This window comes from Hipposideros armiger, unplaced genomic scaffold, assembly GCF_001890085.2.
Source record: "Hipposideros armiger isolate ML-2016 unplaced genomic scaffold, ASM189008v1 scaffold_516, whole genome shotgun sequence".
Lineage (NCBI taxonomy): Eukaryota > Metazoa > Chordata > Mammalia > Chiroptera > Hipposideridae > Hipposideros > Hipposideros armiger.
The window spans coordinates 703,489-714,250 of NW_017731866.1; the positions used below are offsets into that span (position 1 = coordinate 703,489).

General features: G+C 36.2%; 1 protein-coding gene across 10 annotated transcripts in view; it reads left to right on the plus strand.

Moving 5' to 3' along the window:
• The first annotated feature begins 519 nt into the window (after positions 1-519).
• MLIP (muscular LMNA interacting protein) overlaps positions 520-10,762 on the plus strand; it is a 256,749-nt gene continuing 246,506 nt past the window's right edge. For 6 of the 10 annotated variants that reach the window (XM_019668094.1, XM_019668100.1, XM_019668097.1 and 3 more), the window contains exons 1-2: positions 520-582; positions 621-718. In XM_019668094.1, coding sequence (XP_019523639.1) covers positions 656-718 — 63 coding nt within the window. In that variant the 5' untranslated portion in view covers positions 520-582; positions 621-655. Of the gene's footprint in view, positions 583-618; positions 719-7,131; positions 7,195-10,762 lie in introns of those variants that run through there. The other 4 variants (XM_019668091.1, XM_019668092.1, XM_019668102.1 and 1 more) reach the window with 4 other exon arrangements.

A 10,762-nucleotide genomic window follows, 5' to 3' on the forward strand; every position in this document is an offset into this window, starting at 1 on the left:
AAAATTGGAAGCACGTTTTGAATATATGTGTTGTGTGTCTTAATCGTTTTAATTAGTTTTCCTTTGCTCTTTCCCTTTATGTCTTGTATAAAATTTTGAGCTACACAATAAATGCAAAAATGCCTGGACTACAAGGAAGGAAAAAAATTGGAATTTGGAAGAACAAGACTGGCTGGTTCATACTTGCTATAAGACAATCACATTTGTCCTTTTTGAACTGATTTATCCGGTCTATAGTCTTGAATGTATTTTATTCTGCTCCAAAGGCTATTAATGAATTCCTTGATAGTGGCTGTTTGTCACATACATTGTACGTGGTTCAGGGGAACTGACCTGTTGGAATATTCTCCTGTTGAAGAGTTTGCTTTTATGTCTAGTGACATTTATCATTATCTAAGGCCAGCTGCCTGACTTCTCTTCAGTGCTCTGTTTATGGGGTTTGAACATCTATAAATGGAAACACTAGCTAACCAGAAATTATCGCCAGGGCTTTCTGATAGTGTCCTAGGGCTCTCACAACTTGGAATGTCCTGCACTATCTAACATGTAAGCACGTCAAATCGTTTTCTAGACGAATCTGATTCTCTTTCTCTCTCTCTCTCTCTCTCTCTCTCTCTCTCTCTCTCTCTCTCTCTCTCTCTCTCTCTCTTTCAACATGGAATTTGAAAAGCATGGAAAAGGAAGCTTATTAAGTGAGAATTTAGAGGAGAAACTGACGGTAAGACTTGTGAAATTTAGCATAAACAGATGGATAACAATTGTCAAAGTGAAAAAGCAGCTGTCACAGATTGGAAAAATTGTATTAGCCAGTCTATACTTTCATGTTTTTCTGGTCAACGACCTTGGAATTAATGAATTCCATAGGCTTTGCTAAAAACAATGTAATCAAGTTATTTAAAAATGGTCATTTCTAGCATGGGGGCAAATTTGATTTGTTAAATAATATGGTTTATCTCCATTTTTACAACCAGAATTGACTTATTTTGAGCCCTTGTTGTGATTGCCTGCATTCTGGAAAATTACTTTATTTATTGATATGAAGCTTATTAAGTATTAAAAGTCCAATTTCTCTCAGAGATACCAGGAATATGTGTCAAAAAATGTTAAGTATTATAGAATATTTAATATTTTAAGGAATAAGTTAATGAATTTCTAATGTAAGGATAAAATTTACTCTCTTAAAAGTTATTTTTTTTGCTATAGAAGCTATTATTTTTTTGCTGTAAAAGTTATAAAAGTACCTTGACCTTGATGTTAAGAAATGTCAGTGAACTAGTGTGGTCAGCTATATTTGCTCAAACAAAATATATTATGACCTTGAGTAGGATGTGCTGTCCATGGTTCACCTGATGGGTATAGGAGGCTAATTATGTTTGTAAATTTACTGTGGTTATAGAGTTAATGTTAGAACAGGGCATGGCTAATTTTAAAAGCAGCACAAGTAGCAAAAAGTAAAACCATTTTGACTATAAGATTGTGGTTTCTTAAACTCATGAGAATGCATTGTTCTGAATGTCTGAAGGTGAGATTTATGCACTATTAATGATAATACTTGAGTTATGAAAAAAAGAACCACATTGTATTGAAAACTCCTAAAGTATATTATAATTTCAAGGACTTGAAGACATATATTGGATAAAATACAGCCTCTTCTTAAATGATTCAGGTCATAATTTGAAATATCAATTGTGAATCTCCGTTCTACGAGGGTGTCTAAACATGTAATGCCACAGAGTATTTTGCTTTTTGACTGTTTTTAAAATCCATGCATTATTGTAGAACTAACCAGGGGTTTCGAGTCTGAAAGGTCTGAGTGAGAATTCTCACTTCACAACTTCTGAACGTAGGACTGTGGGATTCTGTTTAAGTTTTCCAAGTCTCAGTTAACACACTTGTAAGGCCTAATTTGAAGGCTGTCGTGAGGTTTAAAAGTATAATGTCTGTGAAATTCCTAGGCTGAGCCTTTTATTTCCAAATTGTTTTTGGCCTGATTTACTTTGAAAATAACCAAAATTTTAATACCCAAAATTTATTAGTATAGAAAGAGAAAGCTGACATGCATTTCAAAGCAAAAGAACAATTCAGATACGCTAACCATAAAGACTTGCTCGTGGTAATAAAAGCTTTATGGAACCAGATGAGTCAATAAATACACGAGCAGAGTTGCTATGTATTAGTGTGAAATTTGACCCAGATCTTCCTGGCAGTCTTTTACAGGAAGTTTTGCAAGTAAACAGTGGACATGGGGCAAATGACAAAAAGTAAAAATGACCTCTTATTGTTTGAAGTGATTTGGTGTAAAAACACTTCACTTTCTGGAGGGCCAGAACGTTTGCATGCCCGACTCTACCTTGAGCACAGCTATCCATCCTAAAGTGAGAACCTCTCCTTAGAGAAAGTAGCTGTCACACAAATTCATGAACATTACCCTGCAGGAGAGGTCTAGGGCAAGCCTGTGACTAACTTCCAGAAGATTGCAGATCAGAAAGCGGGAGAACATCTGATCTGCTCTGGGAAGAAATGGTTCTCAGGGAGGGAGGGAACACATTCAAGTTTGATATTTGGGGCACTTTCCTATACAGGCATATAGAACTATATATGTCATTCAAATAACTTTCAGATATAGGATGATGTTGTTATCCAGAAAAGGTTGACATATTCAGTATCTCTATTTAGGAGAGCTGGAAAATATATATCTTTGAAAGTTCCTAATAGACATTATTTTAGTGAAACACTTTGGCTCTTTATGTGCATAAACATCCTAAAACTTCAACTCATAGAGTGTTGTATTGCTTGCTAATACCAATGTAGTATAGTATGATTGGCTAGGTGGCTGAATATAGTTTAAAGTATATTTTTGTGGAGTTCAGTAAGTTCTGAAAATTATTAAATTTATTATAAATAGTAAAGTTTGTAAAAATATGGTTTTAAAAGGAGAAAATGTCCCTTTAAATATTTAAATATGCATTTAATATTGTTGAGATCTAATATGCATCTTGTTTAAAATTAAAGATGTACTGCTTGTCATATAGATCTTTATCATCAGTAATGTTATAGAATATATCACACAAGAATATGCATGGTTGGCTTTATTTGAAAAAAATTTCCTCAGGTAAGATCTCTAGCAAATAAGTAAGAAAATCAATAGTTGGCAGATTTAAAAAATTTTTCAGTTTGTTCTACCCAAAGATGTAGACAAAAATAAAGTAAGATTCTTTACTACAGATCCAATATAAATCTTATCTTACATGGGTGAGTGAATTGCGACCTTTAGCTATTGAATTCTTTGCCCTGAATTTGGTGTTCTTTGGTGGTTAAAAGTCGATATCTGGGTGCTTGACTATTGAAGGTGCCTATTTTACATCAGTTCATCAATAGATATTTAGAAATAAAAAGTGCGATACTGAAATCCTTCAAAATATCCTCAGTTTACCAATGCCAACCTAAATTCCTCATAAATTGGTTGATATTATCCCAATTTTTCAAACATAAGAAATCAATTAGCATGGACTTAGAAAGACATTTCTACCACTTGAAAAATCAGCATATTAAACCATGCTGAATATTTTTTTAGCCAAGCCTGATTCTGCAAAATCTGCTTACGCTGAAAGTAATTTTTGTGGGGGGTAGAGGAGGGGAGGGTGCTGTTTTGTAACAGTACAGTTGTTTTGTTGGTTCCGCAGTAACTCGTGTAGGTGCTGAATGGATCTTTTGTGTTTCCTTGTCAGGCTTGAATAACTGTTGTATCATGTTTCCCAAAATCTGTTCCTTGGAACTTTGATTTTTCAAATTGCTCCACAAAAAGAGATTCTGGTCTAGTCTCAAGAACATTCATGAAACTATATAGGGAGTTTACTATATAGTATATTTCCCCTTGGAGACTCATATTGGAATATATATATATATATATATTGATAGCATGAAGTTATTTCTGGAATAATTGTAAAAATAAGTACATTTCTATTTAGTATGTTTTAATAAATAAAATTAAGCCAAGAAATTCTGACTACTCTCCAGGCCTCTTTTTTTAGATTATTAAATGCATCAACAAAGAATTTTACTTACATTTATCTTCAACTGAAATTTCCTAATGAAAAGGAGCAATTCATGTATTAATATGGTAAAAATAATCATGCACCTCAGGGTATTCTGACATAATAATGGTTTCTTTCTCTAAGAGATGATAAGAACAAACAGATCTCATGCATAAATCTAATAATTTCTATCACATTAACATAATATGTCTCAAAAGACAATTCTACCTTCCCTAGTAATAAATGTTCAATAAATCTCACAAAAATAATGATAACTAGGGTATTCATCCAACTCATTTTATATTGAGGCTTAGTAGATGCAAATCAACACAGTAGTCAATTTCTGAATGTCATAAATATTACTTTTTTGAGTAAAAGTAATTATCTGAGCTTGAGAAAGAAATTATATCATCTGACAGTTTTTTAACAGGGTGTGCCTCAGCTTAGGAGCTGAAAACATTTTAAATAAAAAATACTTTTTATATTTAAAATATTTTTAACTTATTTTTGAATTTGAGACTGAAAGACTTATCCAATTATATATAAATCTACTTATGATCTCACACAAAAATAACTTGATTTCAGAAAAAAGGAATCATCCTACTTTTTTTTTTTTAAGACTACGATGAAAGGAAAGAAATTGAAGAAACAACTGTGGGTAAAATGGAAAACTACAGAAAATTATACATTTTAAAATTCTGTAATGATTCATCATAAAGTAATTCATAGCTTCATTAATACAAATAAAGTTAATAATTTATTAAGAAGACATCTGTTAATAAACAAAAACCATGGCACTAGCACTTTGCTTATAATTCCCGATGTTATTACCTTATGAGAAGTTTGAATTTGTTGGGGAGCATCTTCATAATGCAACTTAGTGTCTACTAGGTAGAAATATCCTCAGAAAAAACAAAATGAGTCTTTCAAATCAATACACATTTCTGAACACCTGTTTTGAACAAGGCAGAGTACTAGGGCTGCAGTGAGAACACACATGAATGTCTTGGACATCAAGGAAATTATTATGTCTTGATTATTTTTTAGTATATTATGAAATAATAATGGTAAGTTTTAGTAACTTGGAAATATTCTCAGTGTACAAAACATAACCATCTCAAAGTCTTTTTCTCACGTAGATTTGCAACAGCATGTCTATAAGTATTTATCAGAATGTCCCAACAATGAGAACAATTGTAAAACATTTTATGCAGTAACAGTATTTTTTTCCATCATATTTATTGTTAGAGAAGGTTATTGAGAGGATGTAACTGTTGACCCATGAATCGGACCCTGGGCAATCAGAGGCTCCCCCCGACTCCCATGCTTGGAATGTACGTTCTGCCCACTGTTCCCACAGTGGGAACTGTTTCCAAGGACACGGCCTTGAGAGAGCAATGTGTTGTTGAGACCATCTGAATGGCACAGGTGACTGAACCCAGTTAAATCCTCTATATACACTTTAGGATTCTGGTGGCTGGGTGCACAGATTTACTCGTCTCTTGCTGTTGTCCAAGACAAGCCTCATCTGTAAATTCCCTAGCTAATTATAATATTAAACTTACCACCTACCAATCCGGGGTGGTCTGCCTCTTCAGCCTCTCTTTGCCCTCCATGTAAGGGGGCTAGTTTCAAATTTTATCTGGGAAGCTCCCAATATTTTAAACCAACATCTACATATCTATTTATTTTTCTAATTGTGTCTAAACTAGAGTCATTGGTTACAGGTACTCAGTAACTGAAAAAAAGTTATACTGCTGATGTTTCTAATATGTTACCTAGAGATTATTTTCAGTATGGTTTGAATGTTGTTTCTAATCTATATATAATTCCTGACAAGACCACAACATATAATAAAATAAATGGTACATGTAGGGTCATATTAATAAATCTCTGGAGGTAAGGTACTAGATCCATGTATCTTTATATCATAATTGATTGCCCTGGATTCTTTTTTTTTTTTTTTTTTAAAGATTTTTTATTGGGGAATTGGGGGATAGGAACAGTGCTGGGGAATTGGGGGAAGGGGAACAGACAAGTTGCTGTCGTTTTGTTCTTCAGTCTTAGTTGTGGAGGACGTTGCTTCACTGGCCCAAGTTGGCATCATCATCGCGCTCTTCTCTGGCGAGGCAGATCAGTCGCCGGCTTCTGGATGACCGCTCACTGCGGCTGCTGGCCGCTCACACTGGCTACTGGCCACTCACGCTGGCTGCTGGCTACATACGGTAGCCCATGGCAACCCACTGCCACAGGTGCTGCAGCCCACGCCGTCGCTGGCGACTCCCGGCAGCCCAGCTCCAGGTTGAGCTGTTGTTCAGCATCTTAGCTGTGGAGGGCAGTGTCACTGGCCCTATATGTGGGATCCGAACCGGGGCCCTCTGGCATCCCAAGCGAGTTCTTAACCGTCGCGCCACTCGGCCGGCCCGCCCTGGATTCTTAATAGATAATTTTTATGATGAGCAAAATGAAGGAAAGATGAAAACAATTGGGGACATTTTGTTTTCTTTGGTATTTGATTATTTATTTTGGAAACACCTTCCATTTCTCTGCCACTTGTAAGAATGGACTAAGGAGTCTTGCTACATTCTGGATTTTACTGATAAAGTTGTCTTGGATGTCCATTTTCTCTCAGTGATCATTTTGATGGTAGAAGATGTGAGTTCATGTGTCCCTAAACTTTAGCTCCTCTGTGCTGCTGGCTCACGTCATGGAAAAGGGTCGGCACGTGGACATCTGTAAGAATGCTGCTAGTCTCTCTAACATGTTTGTCATGCCTACTGTGCATTCTACACCTCTATTTGGCACATCTCCCAGGATGGCCCATTCATTATCAGTATATTTTGAATTCATTGTTTCCTTTTCTCCAGAGAGGGCCAGAGCTCTGTAATAAGTTGACATTTAAAATACTCTGTGGAAATAATTATTTTTAAAAAACAAATGGGTGGTAATGAGCAAAATTTTATGGTTAGTGCCTCAATAAGTATCCCTCAACTGGAAGACAAGTAGAAGAAATTCAGAACTAGGATTCTTGGAAGTTCTGAACTTAGTATTGCTTCTGAAGTTTTAGTAAGATTAATTAATTTATTCCTGTTTCTAGGGGAGATAAGAACCCTCTGAGAAGTCAATAAATTTGGATGGAGGATTGATGAGTCTGCACCAGGTATTAGCCAGTTCATTGATTAAGATAATGTTCTCCAAAGCACTGAGACATCCCTTAGGCACTATGAGTAATAAGAAGATTCTGATTTTACCTCAACTGAAGATGTATAGTTGCAAAGAATAATCATGAATTCTGATTATGTGGCAGGTCAAAGTGAAAAACTAAGTAATTGGTGTAAAATTTATTTTGCATAAGAAATAATCCCAACTTGACCTCCTCCTGACCTCTTCTCCACGGAGCCAGTAACACATTAAAAAAAAATACTTGATGAAGAGTCTGTAGCATGAAATAAAAAGATAAAAAAAGGAGAGAGGAGCTGAGATGCTGCCATGATGGTGGACCATGGTGGATTATGGGAAATGACTAAGCAGTGGGAATTGAAGTGTTAATGGGCATAATTGCAGAATGTTGAGTTCTGCAATGCAGAATAATGAGCTGCAGAATCATGAGACTGGAAAAATGAGTTATAGTAGATAAGTTTGTGTTCGCGTTCTGAGTACTATCCTAACATATCTATGAAAGCTGAAACAAAGAGCCTGTGCCTTTGAGGTGGGGTGTGTGTGTGTGTGTGTGTGTGTGGAGGGTGATGAGAACTTTTTCTTCCAAAGAAAAGGCCTCCTATCTCCTCCTGAGTGCCCATATAGTGAGGTGAAAAGCATGTTGTACGTGAATTTAAGAGACCAGTATTGGTGTTAAAGTTGTGTTTATGTGGCCTTTGACAAATCACTTAACCTTTGGTTTCCTTATCTATAAAATGAGAGGTTGGGTTGGATTTGTAAAGATTTCTATCTCTTTAGAATTGTATGACTCTGTAGAAAGTGTCCTTTGGATGTGGACTTAGTAAATCCTTCCCATACCAAACAATGCCTATTTATATAAACATTAGAAACCTTGAAGTAGTTTATATTTTTATGTCAACACTGATCACATGTAAAATAAAAGTCCTTGTTATTAGATTAAAATTTCTTTGTAGTATAGAAAGTTCACTGTTCAGTATTCATGATTTGAATTGCATATATTTTCTATATTTTCACTGAGAAACAACAAAGATTTGAGAATTGGCTCATGGGTGAAAATTGTGGGTAGATGAAGAAAGTAGCATGTAAGTGCCTTTATGTTAATATCAAAATATTATCAAAATAAGCATCCTATTTTCTCATAATGTTACATAAAATAAAGTGGATGCTATGTTCTTATTAGGAAGAAAAATTTAGAAAAAATAAGACATGTGTTTTAAATGTTATTTGTAATTTTTTTTAAAGCTCTTACTCATTCCCTTTCATAATTCTTAACCACTCCCTGTTATGTACCTGACACAGATATCTTAGTCCCTTTGCAACTCTAATTTTAGTCCCTTTGCATCGCTGAAGGCTGGGGAAAATGTGGACTGCACAGAAATGGCAAAAATCCTAGCCACCATTTCTACTTTTCTTTTCCCTTTAAGGAAATTGAGGTCTGTGTTTATTAGAACCCGGGGAAGGGAGGTGAAAGTAAAATGAAACTGATAAGGATCCAGATTTCTACTTTATGGTTCAAATGAACTTCTTGAAGCCATCCAGTCCTTTGAAAACCACTGCTGATTAAAGCAGTGTCTGCTGATAATGTAAGTCTGGGATGTACTGTTTCAGTGGATCTTTTGATAGAGCGCTCTGTGTGATGGCGAATAACAGAAGGGAGATGGATTGCAAGCTTTACTGAGCTATGCTTTCACAGTGACATTTATAACACACTGACGTGCAGCGAAATATTTTCATTGTGGGAATTGCAATTACTTACATATCTAGTTCCTTTCCCAAGTGCAGCTCCCCTCAGGGAATGACAAATAAGACTGTTGTATTAGTGATGTAATTACATTAGAGAGTCGTGGGCTTTATTTTGCTACATGATCTTCATAAATATAAGGAGATAGTTTTTATAAAATGGTGAGAGGATGTCTGTGGTTTAATCGCTGATCTTTCTCTTTTATTTATGACCTGAAAAATTCTCAAGGGGACTTTCAGCAATTTTCTTCTCGGTTAATGTGTGTTTCCTTGCATGTGTGGCTTCTGGGGAAGACATCACCCCTGGCTTGTTCCCCAAAATAGGCCACATGCCCTTGTCAGAATGTACCCATTCAGAGACCACATCATGCTTTTAAATGCTAACTTGATGACATTCATCTCAGGAGCAGATGAGAGAGCCCATAGGATTGCTTTCCTGAACCTGTTATAATTTCTCTGGGATATCATGTCCTAGCGGGAGACTGAAGGAGGAAAATGTCAGCATGAATTAATAAGCTTATCACAGAGAGTTCTTGTAGAATGTATGAAGAAAATGTGGGAAATACATTGTTTTCATTTCTATTTTGTTTTCCACTTGAGTTCAGCTTTCAGTCTGGGAATTACTGCATGTTTTGATGTTCCATCTGCCCATCTGCCCATCCATCCATCCATCCATCCATCCATCCATCCATCCACCCACCCATGCTGGGAGTCCTCCTCTTGCAGCTTGTTGACCTGAATGCTGCTCCTCCTTTGCATGGAGTGTGGAAGGAGAGGGGGAGTTGATCTTAGAGATTTTCAGTGAATTCTCTTTGTGATCCCACCACAGTCACGCCCTCTGTGAAACTGCCTTCCTTGACTGTGGTGGGCCCTGTAGGGTTTGAAAAGGCATTTATTAGGGTCCCTTCCTGGCTGCAGCTCTGCTTTATTGAGCAGTGCACCTCTATTTCCTTTTCACCTAGAAATTTACTATGTACTTTTTCATGCTAATTCCCTTCCCCTGCCATATCTCTTAGTATTGTGGGTATATTCTTTTAAATTCCTTTACAGTAAGTCCCCAACTTACGAACATTCGAGTTGCGTACTTTCACAGGTACGAACAGACCTCGCATTACTAGCATTCTTAGATGCGAACAAATCGCAGAAGTAGCTCATATGTCTGCCAGGCATTGTCACAGTTGAGCTGCTGTGTGCTTACTGTACAGTGCGACAGTGTACAGTAGTACAGTGCTCAATCAGAGCCCAGGATGTCTGGAAGCAAAAGAAAAGCAGTGGTGATGTGGGAGGGGACTGCTAGGAAGCGCAAAGCAATAATCATGGAAATAAAAGTGAAAATAATTGAGAGATTGGACCAAGGTAAAAAGATGGTAGATGTCGCTCGTTCTTATAACATGAATCATTCAACGATTGGCTTTACATTGTATATGTGTGTCAAAGGTGTATAAGCCTCACTTGTCGGACTTATGAACGAATTTGACTTACAAATGTTCTCCCAGAACGGAACTCGTTTGTAAGTTGGGGACTTACTGTACTCTCATTTCAATGGGCTCAAGAGAAGGAGTTCTTCTATCAGCCGTCTTGAACCAGAAACGCCCCCCAGCCCCCAATTTATTTTTAAAGCTCTTCCTTAATGCTTTGTGTTTTCAATAGGTGGTAAGTATTGTGGAACATCCTTATTCTTAATTGAGAGATAAATGGTGTTATGTAGAACTATTGCATAGGCTATTCCAAAAAATATTCTGAGCATATAACTAAATGTGTATATATTCTGGGCATATAACTACATATATATATATATATATATATAT